Source organism: Bidens hawaiensis, unplaced genomic scaffold (assembly GCF_021521415.1).
Source record: "Bidens hawaiensis isolate Kalapana, Puna unplaced genomic scaffold, B.hawaiensis_p1.1 tig00025413_1, whole genome shotgun sequence".
NCBI classification, from domain to species: domain Eukaryota; kingdom Viridiplantae; phylum Streptophyta; class Magnoliopsida; order Asterales; family Asteraceae; genus Bidens; species Bidens hawaiensis.
The window spans coordinates 38,905-64,043 of record NW_027494064.1 but is presented as its reverse complement, the minus strand read 5'-3'; the positions used below and the strand labels follow the sequence as shown (position 1 = coordinate 64,043).

The following is a 25,139-nucleotide window of genomic DNA, read 5'->3' as shown; positions in this document are numbered from 1 at the left end:
CCGTGGAGCTTCTATCCGAGACCCGAATTATGTGAATTTACTTCAACATCACCAAGTTTATTAAAATGGCTGAATTGTGATTTTGACATATATTTATCTCAACGGCAATAACAATTTAAATTTGTGGTTATATATATGCCTTGTCTAAATGACACATGACAAGAGAACAAGAAAAGGAACATCTTGAGATGAACAACAAACGGAAGCATATTTTAGATTAAGGTATCTTCATTGTTTTGTATTTACATGCATCTACACATATATAAATAAGTCTCCTTTCTATTAACCAAATTTTCTATAATATTACTTCCTTTTAAAGAGTTTCAAAGCAATATTATATTTTACATTCAATAATCACATTATCATGAAGTCTTCAATATTCAGAAGAAGTTTTTCCTTAAATACTACCAAAACTCAAAGTACAATACATCAAAACATAGACATTGATGAAACACCAATTTCTGTACTTAAAGGAGAAAAGTTGTCTATCAACAAGATTCTCTCTAGAGATTCTTCATTCGGCAAATCATCACGTATATACTACAAGAACACCACCAATGTAGGAGTGCCCTTTCAATGGGAGAAGAAACCAGGAACACCCATGAATCCACCTCGAGATGAGGTTATTCTACAACCGACACCACCACCACTGCCACCAGCAGTGCAAAGTTTAGTACTTCCACGGCCTAATGTTGACATGAAGGATTACTCGTTGACCGGGAGGCTTTGGCTATGGAGGAGGAGGTTAAGCAAGAATATGAGGATCCGAGTGTACGATTCAAAATCTTTAGCATCTTCCTCAATTTGTTTATCTAATGAGCAATTTGATAGCTTTAGAAAAGGGGTTCCTTTTTGTTGTACCACATGGAGAAGATATAAGAGAGAGAATAAATGATGGCATGTCATGAACATGTTTAAATAATTGGACATTTTTGTACAGTTTTCCTTGTGTATTCACTTGTACGTGTATAAGAACAACAATAAATGATGTTAATATCAGATAGTTATATCTATATTATGACTTTGTTTGCTAGAGTTATATACAATTGTAATTTATTTAGTCCATAATTATAGGGGATCTCCGTGTATTATTTTCCCTATAAACGCTTTTAATTAAGACGTAGATATTGTTTAAATATATTAGACACACTAGTAATAGACACGCAAACCACCATCCGTGTTTAGGTTTACATTCGCCCACAGGCTTACTTTCGTGCAACATCAAATAAAGTTTGGCTTCTTTCTTTTTCTCCTACTTTCGCCTGATCGGAACATGACATTTTTCTACTTAGTTTCAGTGGCCTGAACTTTCCTTTGAGCCTTTGCATTTTTGGTTATGGATATAACTTTGTATGTAACTTCGTGAGCTACGTGTTTTATCTGTTTAAAAAAAATATCTTTTAAAATGGGCATCCATCTCAGGGATCAAATCGAGGCAATTGAGTGAACTTTAAAAAAAATTGTAATTTTCTCAAACTTAAGAATGAAGGATGAAATTTTAACATAACAAATGGACGATTTATGTGATTTAATGGTAACCAAACATGGACATTTATTATGTTATATATACACATAAAGGGGCAATAACACAGTCTCTATTTTGAGTTGAAATATATTATTCTACTATAAAGGAAGATTCTCACACTTATATATAATCAACCTGTAGATTATACAATTAAACATCACACAACTTTATTTTAGTTCTGGCCAGCATGACACGTTAAAATATAAAGCATAAACATGTATATCAAACACAATTTCACCCAAATAAACCAAGGGACTGAACATGAAACTTTTTAAAGTTGAAGGGCATTAGGTTACTGAAAAAAAAACCTTTCTTAGTGAGGCTCAAAGTTTTGATGCACAATGTTGGTTCTGTACTTAGGTTTTGGGGGAAGTTTTAAAGGCAACCAATCATCGTCCTCACTGAAAGATCTTGAAAGACACCTCGTCACCATTTCTTCGTAACTTCTTCAAGTTTAGATGGTTCCCACTACGAGAATATATATGAACATAACGTTACAAAAGCTCACGTGAATTCTAGTAAATAAAGGAGTATCACCAACGATTTAACATGATATATATAATTTGATCAAAAGCCACTTGTTATTAGTTTTACCTGTGGTTTCTTATCTTTGTCAATCAACATGGCTCTTGATCCCTGCAAAAACAGCATTCTAAGCTTGTAAGTAATACTAGCTTGTGATCCTTGAACTAAAAGTTTGTACAAAACACGTGGAACCTCGTAGAAGTTATTGCTAAACGTTCTGCCTAGAACATGGGAGATAGCAATGTATTCAGTCTCAATACATTGCTCAATAGTTTTGGATCGACCTTCTCTAATCTGTCAAGCGAGTGAAGCAACCATTAAGAAATTTCGAGAAGTGTTTATTCAATTTGTTTTAAAAAATTACTAGCATATATACCGTTCTTAAGAAAATCTTGAGACCTAATGGATTTGCGAATTTCATTGATGTGATAGCGGCATGGACCCGTTTCTCTTGAACTTGTATAGCCAAGCGTTCCTATGAAGCATTATATTATATCATATCCGACATAGCTGTATAATTAAAGTTACGCAACTTACCAACGCGGATAATATTTCTTCACATGATTCACCACAGAAGCATTGGTTGATCATGTCGAGCCTATTCATATAGAAATAAATCAAAGGCAAAAGAACAAGAATGAAAGCTCATATGGTTATTCATGGATATATATCGCTCCATCGGTAGAGATGCCAAAATGAATAGATTACAATGCTTCATGCTCGCACAAAACACTTTGAGGTGTATTTCATTTTTGTTGTAGAAAAGGTCACACATAAAGAATTGCAAGTTCAATTTATCTTACCTGAATATCAATGTGCTTATATACTCACTAAGCCTATGATTTTGCTTTCTAACTTCAAGGTTCTAAGTTCAAGTTGCTCACCTATATTTTCTTGTAGGCACTACCAAACCTATATAAGAGGTTATGAACCATTAAGAGGGTGCATCTTAATGAGTATTAAAAAACTACAAAACAGCCCCTTAATCTTTAACTAATGCGTATTTTATAAGTACACATGGTGGTTTGCGTGTCTATATACAAAGGAATTAATTAATATAACACTATAATCCTTTTATAATCATCTATAAGAGTGTTTTGTACCTAAAATATGTACTGTCTTTTTTGACTTTCACTTCTTGCGCAAACTTGTTATTAACCATGGATATTGTAGCCGCACTTGGTGATTCCAATGTGGCAGCCATCTTTTCAAGGGCATTCTCCAAAGATTTTAAATTCTACAAAAGTAGGTAGTTACTATTGTTAATCAATGGCACACTAGTATTAACCATACACACGAATCTTGTGAAAAAAGTTGTGTAGAATGCGCTAAATTGATGCAAGTACCTTGGACGGGACAAAATGAGTTCCAAGTCCAAATGCAAGCATCTCAGCTCCATTTAATCGAGCACCAGTTAATCCCATGTATTCGCCTACGTACATACACTTAGTTTATGATTATATACATGCATGTATATGTATTTGTAGGCCATAACGCTCCGTTAAGTTGAACTTACCAAAGAATCCAGGAAGCCGTGATAGAAAATAAGATGCACCAACATCAGGAAATAATCCAATTAACACTTCAGGCATTGCAAAAATCTACGAAAATGTCAAATAACATGTTATAAGCTAAAGTATTAGTACCAAAATTAGGAGCTAGATGAGGTTTAATTAGAGAACTAATTGAAGGACACATACAAAATATTTTGCTATTCTTTCTTATACTTGCATTATATAAAAAAAAACAATTGTAATGATAATGATAATGCATACTTTCATTAAGAAAAAAAGCTCTAAGGTAGCGTTTGGTATGCATGAATGACAGGAGAAATGTAATGATTCATTACGTGAAAATGAAAAAAGTGGTGTTTGGTTGCTCAAGGGAATGAAATCATCCATTAATTACACATGGAATCCCATTCCATCAAAACCATTACTTCCCACCCCCTTCTTTTTTTTTCATTCCATTCTTCCTTCACCCTACTTTCTCAACACCACCACCACCACTACCATCGGCACCACCACCAACTCCACCTCCATCACCACCGCCTCCACCACCATCATTTTCGTCGCCGGAGCTACCATCGTCGCCATTGTAGGGTTTTTTTTTTGGGTTAAAAAGTATTTTGAGATAAGAGTGTTTTTATTATTTCTATTTCACTTCTACAATTTTTTTGGATACCAAACAATAAAAATTAATAATTGATTTCATTCATATAGGTTAATCAAACAAGACAAATGAATGGTAATGATCAATTTCATTCCCTTGTTCATTCCATTCCCTCTTCATTCCATTACCTTCAACCAAACATACCTTAAATGATAAATTACTATTATGTAGTGTTTGGTATGAAGTAATGGAGGTTGGAATGAAATTAAACATGTTTTTTTCATTCCTTGAGAGAAGGTGTTATTTTTTCATTTCTTCAAGGAATGAAATGAAAAAAAATCATCAATAATATAATAATAATTATTATTATTATATTATAATTATAATTATAATTTTATTTATATTATTATATCATTGTTATGTTATTTTTCCTCCATTAATTAATGAAAATAGTACGTGTGTGTAGTTTACTATTTAAACAAAATAATATAACGTGTTGATTAATTTCATTCCTATGGTAACAAAACAAGACAATGAAATGGTAATGATTCATTTCATTCCTTTGTCCATTCCATTACCTCGTTCATTTTATTCCTTTATTCATTCCATTACCTCATATCAAACAGATGTCATACTGCCATATATCAAGTATAACCATTCAGAATAACAAAAACAAAAAACAAAAAACCGTAAACAATGTGTACTAACTAGAATAATTATAAAGGAAAGTAATTTAATCGTAACTCATAGTTATAAAAAAGTTAATCACAATAAGGCTTATCTACATAAAAATCAAATTTAATCGTAATTAGTATATTTTATCTAGTTACCTAGAATTGGAAATATATACCGTATTCTCAGTGACAATTCTAAATGTCGATTGTATCGATATTCCAGCGCCTCCTCCCATAACGATTCCATCAAGAATCGCAACCAATGGCTTCTTATACGTTGCAAGTAAGTAATCCAAACAAAATTCTTTTCTGTAATAGCTCGCCTCGAAACTCCAATGTCCAAATTGTATACATTTATAAGCAGACGTGAGATCACCCCCACAACAAAATACCTTCCCGTTTGCCTGTAGACCAAGCCGATTTAATATCAGAAACCCTTTGTACAATAGTGTATTGTCGAGTAGCATAAGTCGTATTTGAGCTATAAGAGATCCACAATAATAAGTCTAAGATTTGTGGCCACATAAATACTTGTCGATGCCCACCTTGTCTATGATTTGCCCCTGTTATAGCTAAAACCATCTAAAACGTACCATTAAAGTAGAGCCTATATAAAGTTATTATTATATCATTTTTGCAGGAAAATGAAATATAACGACTAGTTAGATATTTTTCTTTTGGTGAATAGCACATGGATCAAGCATGTGGTGTTTATTCGATCTTAATCTCCCATTTTTTTTACTACCTTCAGTATAACAAGCTTAACCGTCGGATCATTCTCATACACTCTAGACTTCTCATACGTTCTTCTTAACTGCAATTCATTGGTACGATACAAATAAGCAACACATGCATATGAAGATCATTTTGGATTGTATTGCCTAACCACACCATCTCATAATTGAGTGTGTTTAGTTTCTTTGGTTTGTTTAGTATCATTTTTCGTACTCCCAGCCCTTCTTCAAAAATTACCTGCAATAATAAATAATAAAACTTAATTTGGTTCAAAGAAATCTAAAATCATATGAAAGTATGAAACCACAAATATAATAACGTATATTAATTAGTTTGGTTATTAATGTTATAAATCATGATATAACCTTTGGGAACATAAATAACCGTGTTCTAATCTGGCTACCTTGGTTTATTTGGACACCTTTCTAACCAAAGAAGATGACATAAGAGACTAAAACCGAACCAAATTGAAGTTACCTCTAGAGATCAAAAGAGTTGTGTGAGAATTACATGGTCGGCATCGATGTGAGCCATGATTCAAAGCTGCAATTACAAAGCTTGAAGATCTTTTGAATGAATGGAACTAGCAATATGTACAATTTTCGGTGTAGACGTAACAGCAGGTGGGCACAATATGCAAAAGTTTTATCTATACCCTAAATAAATGAACAAGAAGGACAGTTACAAAAAGACACATGTCTTATTGAGTTATTTCTATAATCATTCCTTTATACAATAATCTAAATTTTAATTTAGAAGCGAAGTTTAGAATAGAAACAATTACGAAGTTGGTCCCTAACATTTTCTTAAAGTAACAAGATTGGGTATTAAAGTTTAAAAGTTGCAGGTATGAGTATTAACGTTTTAATTTTGTAGCAATGCTAGGTACTAACTTTAACCTTCGTTAAAAGTTGACGGAATTTGCGTCAACTCGTCGTTGTAACGCTCGAGTTTACAGATGCCTAGGCTTCAACGCTGGATATTATCGAAGCCCGATTTTTACCGGCAGAATAAACATCATTTTAAATAGGTATATTGGTTTTTAATTGTCCCAACTATTGCCTTTTGGTCACTATTGGTCCCAACTAATAAATTGGCTACTGATGGTCCCAACTTTTAAAGTATTTGTTCATAATGGTCCGCGACTAACAAAATCCTAACGCTGTTAGTTTCAGGTCGTCGGGAAAATGTTTTTGGCTGGAAAGTTCAAATTTGTTGCCGGAAAACATCACTTGAACACCGCAACCATCGCCAATTGACTCACCGCTAACCAACTACCACCACTTGAGCATCATCAACCGATTCCGACGATGGTTCTAAGGTTTCCGGCGATCTCAATAATTGGGGCTTTTACTAGAAAAAGATTCCTAAAGGTCCGATACGAAGTTACCAAGATGTTTGGGATGAAAATGCTGAGTTTTCGGAAAAAAAAAAACTGAGTTTTCCAGCCAAACCGTTTTTCCGGCGACCTAAAATTAACGACGTTAGGATTCTGTTAGTTGCGGACCGTTAGTAACAAATACTTTTAAAGTTGGGACCATTAGTAGCCAATTCATTAGTTGGGACCAACAGTGACCAAAATGCAATAGTTGGGATCATTAAAAACCAATATACCTTTTAAATATTTTAATTTTTTTGTATGTTAATCTTTTTATATGTTAATTGAAAACGTTATATTTGGGTTTTATTAAAGTACCTTTACAAACGTAACCAGTACCCACCGACTATGCATCAACTCAATATTGTAACACAATGCCCTGTTTTATCGTTCAAATAAATATTGTTTAAATATGATAATTTTAGAAATAATACATTATACTAGCGCATCTACTTTTTTAAAATATGTTAATATAAAGAATTTATTTTTTAGGTTTGGTTCCGGTACCGTAACGAACATAGTCAATACTGACAGAATTCACGTGGACTCACAACTACAACGCCTGAGTTTTACCTACCGAATCCATTGCGTAACGTACAGATAAATCACTAGTTATCTTACTAATAAGAACGTGAATTCCAAAATATTCTTAAACACAAATATGCCAAATAATTTAGTGAGAATGTGTAAGGGCAATAATGCCCTAAACTTTTTTGCACTTTATGTTAACATTTAACGGACCTTAAAGTTAGCACCTAACATTGTTTCAAAATTAAAACCTTAGTTGTGGTTTACATGATTCAGGATATTAACAGATCATGTGAATTTTACGATCTTGAGATCATATGATAGCTCACGACCGGTGGTTTCTCATACATGCGGAGCAAAGTTAACTTTTTTACTTTTACTTTTTAGAGTTAGGTTATAATAGAAGAAGTATAGTTTTTGTAGGAAGGATAGAAAGTAATCTTGTCCATTGATTTTGAATATGGAGGGTTGAGATTAGTTTAGGGGGAAATCAAGTGTGAACACAAGATAAAGGGCATAAAAGAAATAACACATTTGTTGACTTTCTCTCTCCACATGCAAGATACATGCCAAATTCCCCCATCATTTTAAAACGTCCATAACTTTTTTTTACGACGTTTTTATTGAAAAACAAATTCACCATAATAACGAGTGTCTTTTTATCTTTCATATAAGTACCATATTGTAATATAAAATTTTAAAAAAAATTAGTGGGTTTTTTACAAATTGTGTTTTACCAAATTGTGTTTTACAAAATTGTGTTATACAATAGTATTTTTCATTGTGTTTTTTCTATTGTATTTTTTACATTGTGTCATACATTGTGTTTTTTTCATTATGTTTTTTTTTCATTGTGTTTTTTTCCATTGTGTTTTTTACATTGTGTTTTTCATAGTGTTTTCCATTGTATTTTTCCGGACTTTTTTGGCGAGGTGGTGGCGGTGGGTGACGGTTGTGGTGGCGGTGGGCAGTGGAGTGGTGGTGGTTGTAGAGAGTAAATATGTAATTGGGTTTTATGTAAGTGAGTTTTTGAAATTAAATTAAGTGGGCTTTGATATTTAAGTGTTAGAATAAAATACTCTCCTTCCTAGCCTTCTTAGGAAAATCAAACTTTTTATTTGAACCTAACCCTTACTTTTTATTTAGTTTTTATATATCTGTAATACTAAAAGTAAAAAATGTAAATTTGCATCCAACTAATTAACACACTTGTATAATGGACATCCATCTTTTTTTTTAACTGCAGTTGAATTAAAAACATCGTTCCTGATTACAAAATCCTAACCAGAAAGAAAAGAAGAACATACTAAGCAGCGTGTTTTTTACCCACTCTACCCATTTCGACTTAAAATGACAATTACAGAATGAAAACCATAAAAAAGGAAATTGAAACAACCAAATAAAAAAAAGTCTTTTTGATAAGTTATAATGGAAATCCATCTCACATACCAATTCAAGGCAGTTGAGTGAACAGTTAATTAGAAAGAAAAAAAAACTGTAATTTTCTCAAGCTTAAGAACAAAGAATGAAATTTTACATAACACGTGGAATATTTTTGTGATACCATTTTGAGTTTATATGTTCTGCTACAAAGTAAGATTCTCACACTTATATGTAATCAACCTGCAAATTATACAATTAAAGGTCACACGACTTTATTTTAGTTCTTGCTACCATGACACATTAAAATAAAAATCACAAACAAATATATCACACACAAATGTTGAAGGGCTTTCTAGGTTACTGAAAAAGAGCCTTTCTAGGTGAAACTCATAGTTTTGATGCAACAATGTTGGTTCTGTTTAAGGGAAGTTGTAAAGGCAACCAATCATCATCCTCGCCGAAAGATCTTGAAAGACACCTCGTCACCATTTCTTCACTAACTTCTTCAAGTTTTGATGGTTCCCACTATGAGAATTATGAACATAATGTTACAAAACTCATGTGCATTCTAGTAAATGAATGAGCCCACCAACAATTTAACATTATATAATTTGATCTAATGCCATTTGTTTTTAGTTTTACCCGTGGTTTCTTATCTTTGTCAATCAGCATAGCTCTTGATCCCTACAAAAACAACATTCTATGCTTATATGTGATACTAGCTTGTGATCATCGAGCTAAAAGTTTGTACAATATATGTGGAAACCTCGTAGAAGTTATTGTTAATCGTTCTCCTTAAAACATGAGAGATTGCAATGTATTCAGTCTCGATACATTGCTCAATTGTTTTAGATCGACCTTCTCTAATCTATCACATGAGTAAAGCAAACACTAAGAAATTTTAAGAATCGTTTGTTAATTTGTTGTTGAAAAATACTAGCATATATACCGTTTTCAAGAAAATCTTGAGACCTAATGGGTTTGCGGATTTCATTGATGTGATAGCGTCATGGACCCATTTCTCTTGAACTTGTGTAGCCAAGCGTTCCTAAGATAAAAATCATATATGTATACAAGTATATTATATCATATTATATCATATCCAACATCACATGGCTATATACTTAAAGTTGCGCAACTTACCAACAAGGATAGTATTTCTTCACATGATTCGCCACTGGAGCATTGGTTGATCATGTCGAGCCTGGTCATATAGAAATAAGTCAAAGCCAAATGAACAAACGAGAATACAATTTAATATGGTTATTCCTGGATGATCGGTCCATGGGTAAGGATGTCAAAATGAATAGATAACAATGTTTCATGCTCGTACAAAACACTTTTAAGGTTTATTTCAATTTTGTTGTAGAAAATGCCACACATAGAGAATTACAAGTTTAGTTTATCTTTACTAAAGATCAACATGCTTCTATTTATTCACTAAACCTATGATTTTGCTTTCTAACTTCAAGGTTCTAAGTTTCAAGTTGCTCACCTACTTTTTCTTGTAGGCGCTAACTTAATATTCAAGTAATGTTTATTCTACAAATACACATGTGTTCTGACTTCTGTGCATGTATATTGATAATTATCAATATACAAAGGTATTATAACACTGTAATCCTTATAAAGTTATAATCTTGTATTATAGTATTCTGTACCTAAAATATGTACTGTCTTGTTTAACTTTTACTTCTTGTGCAAACTTGTTAATAACCATGGATATTGCATCTACACTTGGTGATTCCAATATAGCAGCCATCTTTTCAAGGGCATTCTCCAAAGATTTTAGATTCTACAAAAGTAGGAAGGTGCTATTGTTAATCAATGACGCATTAGTGTTAAGTGTTAACCATACATGTGAATCTTGTGTAAAACACGTTGAATTGATGCAAGTACCTTGGACGGGACAAAATGAGTTCCAAGACCAAATGCAAGCATCTCGGCTCCGTTTAATCGAGCACCGGTCAATCCCATGTATTCACCTACGTGCATACATTTGGTTCATTTTTTAAAATATACATATTTGCATCTGTATATGTACAAATAACACGGCGTTAAGTTAAACTAACCGAAGAATCCTGGGAGCCGTGATAGAAAATAAGATGCACCAACGTCAGGAAATAATCCAATCAACACTTCAGGCATCGCAAAAATCTAGAAAAGTTTCAAATAACATGTTATAAGCAAAAGTATCGGTTCCAAGATTAGTAGCTAAATGGTGTTCAGTTAAGGAAAGAAAGTGCACACATCAAAATACTTTGTTGTTTCTTCTCATATTACATAAAATCAATAATTGATTGTAATGATCAATCATTTCTATGCAAAATAACAAAAACCAGTAAACTATTGTGCATTAATAAAGAATAATTACAAAGGAAACGAAATCTAATCGTAACACATAATTATACTAAAGATAATCACAATAAATCTTATCTGTGTAACAAATCATATCTGATTTGATCGTAAGTAATATATTTTTTCTAGTTAACTAGAAGAAAACAATTAGCATTTACCGTATTCTCAGTGACAATTCTAAATGTCGATTGTATCGATATGCCAGCGCCTCCTCCCATGACGATTCCATCTAGAATCGCAACCAATGGTTTCTTATATGTAGCAAGTAAGTAATCCAAGCAAAATTCTTTTCTGTAATAGCTCGCCCCGAAACTCCAATGTCCAGCTTGTTCAAACGTATAAGCAGACGTGAGATCACCCCCACAACAAAATACTTTCCCATTTGCCTGTAGACCAAGACGATTTTATATCAAGAACCCTTGTACTGTTGTGTCTTGTCGATTAACATAATTCGTGTTTGAGCTATAAGAACATCCACAATAGTAAGCATAAAAATCTGTGGCTACATAATACTTTCTCAGCACTCACATAATTGTCTAGACTTTGTCTCTTTTACCGCTAAAACCATCTAAAAAAGATTATCATTTAAAGTAAAACTTATGTAAAGTTATCATGTCACTTTCACTGGAAAATGAAATATAACGATAAGTGAGATATTTTTCTTTTAGTAAATAGTTCATGGATCAAGCATGTGGTGCTTTAGTCTCCCCTTATATCTTTTGTACCTTTAGTATGACAAGCTTAACCGTTGGATCATTCTCGTACGCTCTCGATTTCGCATACATTCTTCTTAACTGCAATTTCAATACGATACAAATAAGCAACACATGCATACAAAGATTGATTTTGAGTTGTTGTCTAACCATACCATCTCATAGTTGAGTGTGTTTAGTTTTTTTTGTCTGTTTAGTATCATTTTCCGTACTCCCAATCCTTCTTCAAAAATTACCTGTAATAATCAATAATATAATTTAATTTTTTTCAAAAGAAATGTAAAATTACATGAAACACAAAGGATAGAAATTAATTATTTTGATTACTAATGTTATAAATCATGATGTAATCATCAATGTATTCTAATCTTGTTATCTCAAAGTCAAATATTAATCCCAATTTTAAGCACAAACAGACAACATATTATATAGGTCATCTACCCAACACAAGTTGTGATTTACATGATACAGGATATTGACAGGTCCTATGAATTTTACGATCATGAGATCATATGGTTAAAAAAAATGGCTCTATGCACTATTATAGAATTTTTACCAGCATATATAACCTCTGGGAACATAATGAAACTGTGTTATATATATGCTTAGTGATTCACAGGTGACAATGGTACTCTAGTTTGGCTAGCTTGGTTTAATTTGGCTCTTTCCAACCCAAACTAGATGACACAAAAGACTAAAAACCGAATCGAATTGATCTCTAGAAGAGTCGCGTGTGAAGTACCTGGTCTGCATCAATGAGAGCCATGATTCGGACCTGCAACTACAAAGCTTGAAGATCTTTAGAAATAATGGAACTAGCAACATGTATAATGTTCGGTGTAGATGTAACAGCGGGTGGGCACGATTTATAGAAGCAACCTACCATAGTAAAGAAAGCAAATTGCTTGTTATTTAAAATGGACAATTAATTTAATATATTATTTACGGAAGTCTTTTATATATATATATATATATATCTGTGTGTGTGTGTACAGGGGATGGACCAAGAAGTGATATTACAGCGAGAAGTGAATCTCATCCATTGATTTTGTTTAATCAGTGGTCTATATTATAAATGGCAAATTCGTAATTAAAAACAAATATTTATGACATATAATTTAATAAAAAGGTTATATGTGTCTTTTATGGTGTATGCCTCATTAAACCATACTTTAACGCTTTAAGTTACTTTTTTGTGCCCATTTAATGCTCATTATAAGGTTAATATTATTTTATTTTTTTATTAAAATTATGATCTTTTTTTATAGTTGTGTAAGTTGTTTATGTGTTTTTAGAATTGATTCATAAAACACATAAATTTTGCAACGTTACATTGTATATTACGGATTTGTTAATATAATACATACAATGTATTGAAGTAAGCCTAGTTTTATTTGTTTTGCCAACACTTTATTATATAAACAAACTGATTCATACACAACATTAGTTTTGCCTACACTATATTAGATACTACATTAGTTATAACTACACAACATTCAAAACTGTCCACACACTACATTTATTTACCTACGCCACATTAGATATGTTTATTCTACACTAGTTATGACTACACAACCATTTGAAAGTGTACCTACACAATAGTAGTTTTTCTACACTAAATTAGATATGTCTACCCAACATTAGTTTTGCATACACTATGTTAGTTTTACCTACACAAAATTAGTTTTGTCTTCACTACATTAGATATGCCTACACATACATTAGATATGTTAACGTCATATTAATTATGACTGCACAACATTAAAAGTATGCCTACACTACATTATTATAACTACACCAACATTTTAAAGTGTGCTTACACCACATTACGTAGCTACATCTGCATTACATTAGATCAAATGATGATGATGATGATGATAATGATGATGATGATGATGATCATGATCATAATAATAGCAATAATTAGTCATTTTTAGAATAAAATGATTTTAGATCAAATAGATTCCAATGGTTCAAATTTTATATGAAATAAATAATAGTAGTAGTAGTAATAATAATAATAATAGTTTGTAACTTACCATTTGCTAGTAACTTATCATTATTTATTAAACCATTAATGAGCATGAGTTACAAAATAAAATACTTTATATTTCACTAATATACCCTTGCATATAAATAATCAGAAAATAAAAAAGAAATTATGTGATTGGTTAGAATCTCTTCTCACACTTCTCGCAATAAGAAACACTTCTGTAATGAACCTAATCCTATATATATATATATATATTGTAAAAATGTTTAAAAGTCTTCATATAATTAACAGCCAGTGGGTACAAATACAATGTACAAAAGTTTCTATATATACGTTTATATACTTCTTTTTGAAAAACCAAATATATTAAACCAAAAACGAGGAAACACCAAGCAAGTACCTTCATGTCCGTTTACATGAAATTGAAACGGTAAAAAAAACAAAACATACAAAGCTAGAAATATACCATCACAAAGGGAAATTAATGAAATTGAATTCGCACCCGCTCTTCTAATTCACCTTCATTCGTTTACTTCTGTGATACACCCAAAGGAATGTTGCTTTTATATCGCTTACCATCTTCGTGATCGACACATATCTAGCATTGAATATTTTATCTTTCATGGACCTCCAAATCATCCAAAATTAACCGCTACAATAGCTTGAATTATCTCGCTCATTTCCCTTGTTATATTTTGCTCATGTATGAACTTCAATATTTCTTATGCGTCAATTCAAAATTTTTCGAGCTTTGCAATCTCACCCGTTGAAATACTATTGCCCAAACCATTCTTGCATATGCAAATTTCAGCATTCAAGAAATTCACACACAAAACACAATTTTAATCATTAAAATTACACCAAGTACCTCTAACGTCTCTTTTGTTGCAATCCAATACAGCATTTCTACAAATAAAACAATAAGTTATTTTTATTCGTAAACTTTTTAACTAAAATCGGAGCTTGTTACTTGTTGACCTTCATTATCGGTCTCCCATCGTAAATCGTTAACCAAATACAAGTATTCAAAACGATTTCTTCCTATCCGTAACCATATAGGCAAATACGGGTTTTCCAACATCAATCTTCAAACAAAATGTTTTTTATATATATGACAAAAAATATTCAAAAGTTAGCATAATATACAAAACTCTTTAATCTTTATATATACCGTAAAATATTCCATTTACAAAAACACTTGGATTCAAGTGAACAAGAATAAGGCTGAGGGGTGTGGGGGGCGCGAGAGGGGGCGCGAGTGGGGGCGCCAGCCAATAATATTGTGACGTGTGGCAGAGAGAGAAACTTGATAAGATGGGTGTTAGTTGTGGTGCTCGCGCCCCGGGACATGGTGTGGAGGGGCGCGAGAGGGGGCGCGAGCGGTTTTTTTTTATTTTTTTATAAATGTATTTAAAAAAACGTATTATTAAAAAAACTCAAAAATTATTTAAAAAAACACACATTAATTAAAAAAACACATTAATATCTAAAAAAAAATTAAAGCACTAAAAAAAACATTATTCTTATTCTTCGGCTTGGTCTTCTTCGATCAACCTCTTCCGGATACGTTCCTTTTGTTTTTCCATCAGCATTTGGTCGACCGGATTTAGGTTACTGAAGTCTCTTGTAAGGAAGTCCAAATCTCTCATTCTTTTTTTTTCCTTTTTGTCATTAGAGACCACCTCCATGGTTTTGTTGAATTTATTGAGGGATTCAACAAGATCGTTGATGTTTACGGCTTCCCCCTCAGCCGGTTTTTTCCCCCTGGCGTCCCTTCCCAATGGCCGCCTCCTCGGCGGTGAAGACGTTTCCTCCCCCGCAACGTTTAGGTCGAATCCAACCCGGCAATCCGACCCAGCGGAAGTGCTATACGCTCCAGACGAACTAGTTTTAGTCCGTTTCGGCCCTACTTCCGCATCAAGGTCCGGCGCCACCAGCTCAACCCACTTAGAACACCTTCTCAACCTCTCCCACACCTTTACACCGTCCCACGTCTTCACCGTCCCATACCTCCGCAGGCACTCCTGCTTCCACTCTTCGACAGTGAAATTATAAACCGCCAAATCGTCACTGCCACTTGGTCTCATACGACCGGCGTTCCTGTTGAACAGATTAGTAAACAAGCCGACAAATTTTCTGATTTCGGTCCACCGACCCGAAATCATATCGGCGTTCCGCTCTGTACTCCCAACGAGCGAATAGAACGTCTCCCTAACCTTTGTCCAAAAGACCTTGCTCTTTTGGTAGTCCGCTGCAAAATGCATAAATAAATTTGTAAGTCATTTAACTTTTTTATTTAACTTTTTTATTAAAAATCATTTTTAAAAACGTTAAAACAATTACCGCAACGTCGATCCTCAGAAATGACTATCCAAGCCCGACACAGGGCTTCCTTCTCATCCGATGACCACGGAGTGGTTTTCCGTTTCGTCCTTCCAGTCGAACCCGAACCCGACCCGTCCGTTGCAACTTGTTTTTTCCGGTGGACGCGTCTTCTTTGTCCCGCAGCTTCACCTTCTGGTTCTTGTGTCTCCGGAACTACAAAGTTAGGAGACGGTTGTATGTTGGATGGTTGAAAGCCAGATGATTGTTGCGACCCCGTATAAAACATCGCTTGGTCCGGTGCCGACCATAAATCGTCGTAACTGTAATCTGAATCTAGGTTTGGGTACCAATTTCCAGCCATGTTTTTAAAAAAAGGTTTGGAAGATGGGGTGATTTTGGGTTTTGGGTGTGGTATGTGATATTGGTATGTGATATTGGTGTTGGTTTGGGTTTGATATAGGTTTAATAGAGAGAAAAAATTGTATGTTATATTGTTGTTGGTTTGTGTTTGATATAGGTTATATATATTAAAAAAAAAAAAAATTTTAATAAAAAACGAGCCCAACGGCTCTATTCACGCAACCCAAGAACCTTTCACGCTCTTCCCAGCCGCTAGCCCATCCGCGCCTGCCTCTTTTTCCGCGCTCGCGCCCCTCTCGCGCCCCTCTCGCGCCTCGGTGGTGTGGTGCTCGCGCCCCGGGGCGCGAGCGGAAGGGCTTTCGCGCCCCTTCTCGCGCTCCGCACCCCTCAGCCTAACAATTACAAGAAGACAAAAGTCTTTATTTTTATAATCATTCCTTAATACAATAATCTAAATTTTAAATTAAAAGCGTAATTTAGAAAGTTTCTCGTAATAATGTTAATAATTTAACCTTTTTCCTATATAAAATTAAGTAAGTATATTACGTCACTACAAACTAAAGGATGCATGTTACATGTCACAACTGACCAACATAAAACGCAATTGATGGTACTTGTGTTTAGTAGTGTTTTTGTTTGGTGGTTGGTTGTGGCTAACGTCTCGCTTGGCCCGGTTTTAATATTTAATATAACTTTTTTCAATCTTTTAAAAGAAAATAAAAACAATTAAAGATGGTACTAGTTTTATGGTTGGAGGCCATAACTTGTACCGCAGATGAACTGAAAATTAATCTGTATATTGTAAGGCTTCAAGTTTCGAATTCGAATGTCAACTGAATATGCAATATGCCAATAAAACAATTGAGGTTTTTCAAAATAAGAGATGAAGAGCTTGAGCTACCTAGCGTTATCCACGATCACGGATGTATGGATGTCTTTTATCGTTGTGTTAATCCGCTTATATGGATTTTATTCATGGTTTTGAAAATAAATTGATTGATTGATTAGTATTAAAATGTAAAATACAAGTACAATAGCTTGAGACCAAAACGACAAAATATTAATGAGGCATCATCCGTACTCCCTTTTAGTGGTCATATCAACATCATCCCAAAAATAGACTTTTAGTTATTTATTTATTTTTCTCAGTCGATTTATGTTGGTGCTTGTTTTTTTGGGGATCACATTTATCATCGGAAAAAACCTTTTCTAAGTTAAAAATGGTTTAAACTTTAAATGATACTTGTTTACCATAGTTTAGTCAGTGTGACCAAAATATTTTTTGTGTCACTTCTCAAATATGTTTTGGCGAAACTTGTTTAGGTTATGTATAGTGAGGTTACAAATGTGGGCGACAAGGAGCGACGAGGGTGAGAACACCGTCCCCTAGACGACAAAGGGGCGATAAGTGGAAGTTGCGCGGGGGGCGACGGGAATTTGTCGCCGCGTTGTGTAATGATGATGATGGCGTGGCGATCAATGATTGGAGGGTGGGACGACTTGTGGGCTACAACACCGCCCTCTGGGCTACATATCGCCCCTTTTTGCTGTGTGCCACAAATCGTCCCATTTTTAGCCCCTCCACTACACATAGGCATACTCTTTACTATACATGAGTATCGGGTACACTGCTAAAAAAATTGTCCATACCGTAGTCATTGACTCCGTACCCAGCATGCCAAATATATATTGACTGGCTTTTTACCCGGCATGTTGCGTCGGGCAGGTTAGTAAATCTGTCACACCCCAACCTAAGGCGAAAATGCTGGGGTGTGATCCGATTGCTCACAGCTCGAATATGCTATCATAAATAAAATGTAACAATATTTAATTAATTATTTTAATTCAAATGTGCACACAATAATCAAATACAACAAAACAATTCAAATAAATAAATACAATCAATTAATTTTAAGTTTGTCTTCAATATAACCTATGGTCTTGACTAAATATCCATACTTCAATCTAAGCAACCTGCATATGCGTAGAAAATGAAGTTTTGTCAACAAACATGTTGAGTGAGATGATCACCAATTTTGAAACATTAAATAATAGCATATATATATATATAGCTGATAAATGATAAATGCGCAAACCAACCATGTGATAATAATCAATCGAATCATAACAATCATGCATATAACCAAATCGTGTATGCTAATGAAATCGTTGCCAAGCGAATCGGGCATTGATTACAATGACTAAGGTTGTTGGTTTACCTTTGCCAAGCGAATCGGGCCCCGGTTACTAAGACGGGCGTATGATCATACTAATGAGAACCCTCTACAAGGGGATATGTTGGACCTCTCCGAACGTTATCAAGTAAACAATTAAACATGTAGCAAATAGCATATGGCATTCAACTAATATTTACATAATGATTATATTTGCGATTTTGTGTATATATATATATATATAGAAAATATGAATAAGTACGCATATATCCCCAAAACGTTTGAAAACAATAGATAAAAAGTGGAATGATCAAACTCACCTTAGATGGAAGGCAAGTGATTAATAAATACGATAAACGAGTAAGGTTTAAACCAGTCGTCCCATAACGCGTCAAACGAGATAATGAATCAGAACCTAAAACTTAGTGATATGAAACTAAAAATAAAAACGAACTTAATGTCGCTGGAATCAATCCAAACGGATGAGTAGAACTCTAGTTATGTTGAATTTAAGATTTAAGCGAGCTGGTACTGACCAGAATCCGAACAGCGAGTTGGAAGTCGGGTTTTGGGCAGTAGCCTTAAAATTATGTTTTGAAAATAAAAGTCTTCTGAACCGAACATTGAATCCGACCAGAAGTATGAGAAAACGATAAGTCAAACTTGTTGACTGTTTTACCCTTTATCGGGTTTTGAAGCAATTGACCAGTCAACACCCTTCAATCACCGAAATTGATTGAAGGTTATTAAGTAGGGAATATGTATGAACGATTTTACAGTTTACAACTTACCCAGAAACTGAAAGGAATGATGAGAAACGGAAGTCAAAGGTCCTTGAGTTTGCAAAGTCAACGAACAAGTCTTGAATCTTTAACGAATATGCAAAAACCGAAGGGTTGGAGAACAAGCAGAGGTAAGGGACAGCTGGAGGATGTTCTTTAGGGTTTGATTAAAGTTTACAGCAGATGAATGGGGCTTGTTTATGTAAGAATAGCTAAAACGAACTAAATATGGGCTTTTGGCCAGTTTAAGCAAGTAAATACGGTTTAAAGAAAAGAATCTTCGATTTATTCATAAAGATCTGATATTGGGCAAGGGAAAACGAACTAGGACTTGTATTTTAGTTATATGATGTTTACTTGGTGTAAGGCCCCCGACCCGGGTGCCCTACTTTCTCGTTGGTTGGCTTTACTCATTCACATAATTCGTAAAATCAGAGTTAATTAAAACATTTCGCGGAATTAAAAGTCATTCATTCATTCATAACATAAACCATCTTGTCTTAAAATATCATAACATAAAACCATAAAACATAAAACATAAAACGACACGGATGTCTTCTTCATCGCGATGTCAGTCTTCCTCTTATTGCCACGTGTCCTCATCAAGCAACTTGTCTCATTCTACTTGCCTGCGTGCATACTAAAAGTCAGCTACGCTGAGTGAGTTCTAGTTAATCAATTAACATACAATACGTTCACATCCATACTTATACGCGTCCGGAGATACGTATTTCGTACTTTATTTGCTACTACTCGTTCATATATACTTTACGATCATACATACGTATTTACACACTTCCGTTCCTACTTTCCTTAAGGTATACCATGTACTACTCTACTTCTACTATCTCGGATATTATTAAGGTATGGTCCCTCTATCTCAGATATTTTTAGGGTCTGATCCCTCCTCTCAGATATTAATAGGGTCCGATCCCTCTAATCTCAGATATTATGAGAGTCTGGTCCCTACTATCTCATATATTATTAGGGTCTGGTCCCTTCTATCACAATCTCAGATATTATTAGGGTCTGGTCCCTGCTATCTCAGTTATTATTAGGGTCTGGTCCCTTTGTCTCGTTTAACCATACAACCATACATGCCCCGTCAATCGTCTATACATTGCTTCATATGTTTCCTATCATACGTGCATACCTTACACGTCTTTCAATTGCATATATAATAATTATATTTATATACGCACATTCATACAACATTCAATAATAACAATCAATAAATAATCATATACGCATCATACACTTATCACTTAGGATATGCGTATTAACTATCACATAAGAGTATGCATACAGCCCCGAAAACGTCACAGAGAAGGGGGGCTAGAACTCATCTGGATCCTGTTGCGTTCCCCGTTATTAGTAATTCATTTATTCAACTGAGCTCGACTAACTGTTAATAATGTACACGTATTAATCCTCTATAATTTCTTGTTATTCATATCTTGAGTTGACGGGGTTACCTTTTAAATTAACTGAACCGACATGTATTCTTCTTTATCCGTTCATATTGATTTAATATACTTAACCTTATCTTATTAATGAACCGTCGTTATTAGTTTGTATTCTTAACAACATTTATTATTGTCGTATTTATATTTATTATTATATCACTTCATTACTGTTCGTACTTATTATTATTATTATTATTATTATTATTATGTAATTGTATATTGTTGCAAGTTATCTTTTGTATGAACGCTCCTTTCAATTTCTTCATTTATAACGGCTTTTAAGTTTAAGTGTTTTCGAGCGGGTCCCATAAACCATTGGTTTGGCATAAGGCGAGTTACGGATTCGGGTTTCATTTATCTTGTATCATTTACTTTTACCTTTCAAGTATAACATTATTATTATTATCATAATCATTAGCAACTTACTATTATTATTATTATTATAGATTTATTATTTATGTATTAACATTATTGTAATACAACCTCTATTTATTATTATTATTATTATTATTATTATTATTATTATCTATATATGTATATATGTTATCTTTACTTCGATATTATTAATTTACGTTCTCACGCACTTACAAGTCAACGTTTCCTTAGGTGAGCTCGGGTTCTAAACGAGTCGTGTCTTGGGTTTGTGTCGGGTCCACACCTATCTTCATTAAAGACTTCACTTCCTTAACGGGTGGGTTCATATTCAACTTCCATTCCTTTGTTTGAGGTGGTTTACGGATCGTAGACGAGTCGGGTCTCGGGTTCGGGTTTCGTTTACTTTCTTGCCATACAAGTACTTTTATTATTATTATTATTATTATTATTATTAATATTATATAGATAACATTTCAACCCCACCTACCATCTAACCTAACCCTACCCACTTCCTTTCTTCTTCTTCTTCTTTAACCATGGAAGCCTCCCGTCGCCGCCACCTTCCCTCCATATCCGGCCATCGGATGACGACACTCTGAGGTCGGGTTTTGGTTCCCTCATCGTATTCCACGGCCACCCTCCACCACCACTTCTACTTCTTCTCCCTACCCACGGCCGCCATCACCTCAGCTAAGTCCCCACCGCCGTTTGCCCCTCTTTCCTTCACCTCCGGCCATACACAACCAAGAATTTCGCATAGCCTTTTTCACATAACTTTTTCGCATGGGTTTTTCGCTTGCCGGATTCGCATAGGATTTTCGCTTGCCGGATTTCGCATAGGTTTTTCGCTTGGGACTTTTTCGCATAGGTTTTACCCTTGCCGGAAACTCGGATCTAGATCACAGCTTGGCCGTTCGTGACCGACATGAGGAACCAAGAACATCTCGAACCCAGTGGTCCGAGTCTCAATCATGACAGATCTGATTCGAGTTGTTTATGGGGGTTCGGGTTCTCAACCTTGGCCGAGCAGTTTGGGTTCAGGTTCTCGACGAACCTGTTTGTAACAGTTTGTTATTTATATCATTTATTTTCTTAAGCGCATGTCGTTATTATTTGATTGAAACTCGTTTATGTCGGTTTGGCTCGGTTCGTTCATGTTTACTTTCAAGCTTGTTCGTTCATTTGCTATAAATTTTAACGAAGGAAAACGAATTAAAATAAATATAATGTTTACCTCTTGGTGTGATTGAACTAAATCTTGGATTAGTATGAAAAGATGGATTTGTGTGTGTATGGGTGTGTGAGAATGATAGAAGAATGATGAGGATAAGGTTAGAATTAGGGTTTAGTGGTTTAAATAGGCAAAGCCTAAAGGTTTTTAGGCTCATAATTGTGTTCAAGTCTATTAACCTTGGTAACCTTATCCTATCCATACCCTACTTATTATTTAATTAACGTCTATCGACACGTCAACTAAAATGACCGAAATACTTTATTTATTTATTTAGAAAAGAGAACGCTACACTTGGTCCTTAATTCTCTCTAATATGTCTAAAATAAACGATTTAATACCTTAAACGAGTTAGAAAACAAACTAAAGCATACACGATCTGTGCATGGAGTTCAAGGTGGCGCACGACGGGGGTGGGGGGTCTGCCCACGCGGCGCTCCGGCGGTGGAGTATCAAAAATGGTAGCTTCGGTCCATGAACTTTGATATTTGGGCATTACTTAAACTAGTTTTAGTATAAATTGGTTTTGAACATTGATTGAAGTACAAGGGCTTAAAGTGAATTATTAGAAACTTAAATATTTATAATTATTTGATTTCTGATTAATAATAGTGATCCAAAATATTTCCGGGTCAGATTATACGCAACGAATACATTTTCGAAAAATCCGAGATCTTACAAAATCCATGCGCTGGTAAAACTCAAACGTTATCGGTTCTAAGTGTTGAGGCGGTAAGTCGATACGAATTCGGTTACTTTTGTTATTGTACCGGAACTAAAACAAAACGCTGATAACAATTGAGGTGGAATAATGAGGTGGCGTCAGTCGGTAAAACTTGAGCGTTGGTAAAACCCTAGCGTTGAGGCAGCAAGTCTGTGCAAATTCGGTCGGTTTCTTTCATGTTACGAATCCAGAACTAAAAAAAGAATCGGCATTCGGTCGGTATTCGTTATATTCGTTACGCTATTGGAACTAAAACACCGAATTAGGTCGGTTTTAGTCACATTCGTTACAGTATCAGAACTAAAATAAAACAAATAAAAAACAAAACAATAATAATTAGAAATATAATTATCAAGCTGAAAACAAAAAACGAAAAAAAAACAAAAATATACATAAAAACTTGGTCCAATAACACACTGCCAAGTAGACCAATCTGTTTAAGCGTCACCAAACTTCTCTTTTATATATAGTAAAATAATAAGGAGCATTTACATATCTCCCATTCTTAAACTCATTTATAACATACTTTCCCAAGCTAAAAAAATCAATTACATATTTCTACTTCCTAAAACATATATATTACATATTTATTTATCCTTTTCATTAAAATAATTATTAAATTCCTGCTTTACCCTTATATTTACAAAATGATTCTTACATGTTTCTCTTCAATAACATTAACATCTTAAAAGCACTAATAAATTATAATGATTTGACTCATTCATGCCTACACACAATTTAACCTTTTATGTGTTAAAAGAAATCAAGAAAGTAGTTTCTTCGTCCACCATTTCTCAAGCAACAAAATAGACTATTTTATATGTTGCAGTCCAAGCCACAACCATCAAAGATTACTGATAACCTTGAGTTCATCGCCGAAAAACCGTCATAGGAGTTCTTCACCGGTGGTTAACCAACGTTCTTCTCTCCACCGTTAGTCCCTCACAACCTTCTGTACAGGCCTTGGTTCGCCGCAACAATGGGTATTGCATATCTGAACATTGGTGGCTCGTGGCGGCGAAGATAGAGGCAATGGTGGTTTTCGGTTGGTCTTAAACAAATCTGTGGAGTTCTACATAGGTCCACAACTTCCTTTGGTAGTGGGTATTATATATTGATGAGGGTAAATAAGTAATTTTATATGAAATGAGATATATGTAATTGATTCTTTAAAATGGGAGAAATATGTAAAAATCCTAAATAATAATTATGTTTAAAACTATGTACTCGTTGTAAGTGCATGTTATCACGTGTGACTTCTTTTTATATATTTATAGAAAATATTATAGATAGGTTAAAGATTAATAATTCTAGCGGGAGCTTGGTATTTTGGAATGAGTTGATCTTTAACAATAAACGATCACTAGAGCTTGGTATTTTGTAGCGGATCAAAGAAGATGTCATGCCTGGGTTAAAAACTAGATCTATGGATCCCATATTGTAGTAATTTTTTTTTCTTTTTTTTGTATTTCATGTCTGTTTGGTTTGGGTTCCGTTGGTTTGGCTTTTCTAAACGTTCATGCGGGTCTTGTTTATAATGCATAGCCGTTTAATAAGAAAAAAGAGAAGATATTAGCATATGCTAATACACAAAGTAAGACTTGGAAGTTATTCAATTTCATATGAAAAATATATAACAACAAATCAACTGTTAAATACAGACATGATCTGGTTAGGGATGTTCTGTGTGATGTTCTTAAACGGGCAGGGATTTCTGCTAAAAAGGAGGCCCCTGTTAACTTTCTCACGGATCCTATTGAAGGGAGGTCTACTTTACG

At 34.2% G+C, this 25,139-nt stretch overlaps 1 protein-coding gene and 1 pseudogene across 2 annotated transcripts; both read right to left on the bottom strand.

The window, feature by feature from the left end:
* Nucleotides 1-1,838: 1,838 nt before the first annotated feature.
* On the bottom strand, nt 1,839-6,105 carry LOC143571578 (3-hydroxyisobutyryl-CoA hydrolase 1-like; annotated as a pseudogene). Its single transcript, XR_013142117.1, has 12 exons — nt 6,082-6,105; nt 5,728-5,808; nt 5,582-5,650; nt 5,013-5,240; nt 3,567-3,651; nt 3,397-3,482; nt 3,154-3,287; nt 2,588-2,648; nt 2,427-2,525; nt 2,243-2,344; nt 2,120-2,161; nt 1,839-1,993 (listed from the first exon to the last, which is right to left on the bottom strand). The product of XR_013142117.1 is annotated as a 3-hydroxyisobutyryl-CoA hydrolase 1-like (transcript).
* Nucleotides 6,106-9,106: 3,001 nt separating this feature from the next.
* LOC143571573 (3-hydroxyisobutyryl-CoA hydrolase 1-like) lies at nt 9,107-12,747 on the bottom strand. Its single transcript, XM_077056962.1, has 12 exons — nt 12,674-12,747; nt 12,087-12,167; nt 11,944-12,012; nt 11,377-11,604; nt 10,933-11,017; nt 10,760-10,845; nt 10,522-10,655; nt 10,004-10,064; nt 9,810-9,908; nt 9,627-9,728; nt 9,503-9,544; nt 9,107-9,385 (listed from the first exon to the last, which is right to left on the bottom strand). Exons 1-12 carry the CDS (start codon nt 12,695-12,697, stop codon nt 9,248-9,250), a joined length of 1,149 nt encoding a protein of 382 aa, XP_076913077.1. The 5' UTR covers nt 12,698-12,747; the 3' UTR covers nt 9,107-9,247.
* Nucleotides 12,748-25,139: the final 12,392 nt, after the last annotated feature.

What these genes read in the sequence shown, in the direction of transcription:
- LOC143571573 (XM_077056962.1), bottom strand. Translation starts at nt 12,697, where the DNA reads ATGGCTCTCATTGATGCAGACCAG. An exon ending in ACGGCTCCCAGGATTCTTCG is followed by an intron (nt 10,846 to 10,932) that starts GTTAGTTTAACT and finishes GTATGCACGTAG; the next exon opens with GTGAATACATGGGATTGACC. An exon ending in ACAAAGATAAGAAACCACGG is followed by an intron (nt 9,386 to 9,502) that starts GTAAAACTAAAA and finishes TAATTCTCATAG; the next exon opens with TGGGAACCATCAAAACTTGA.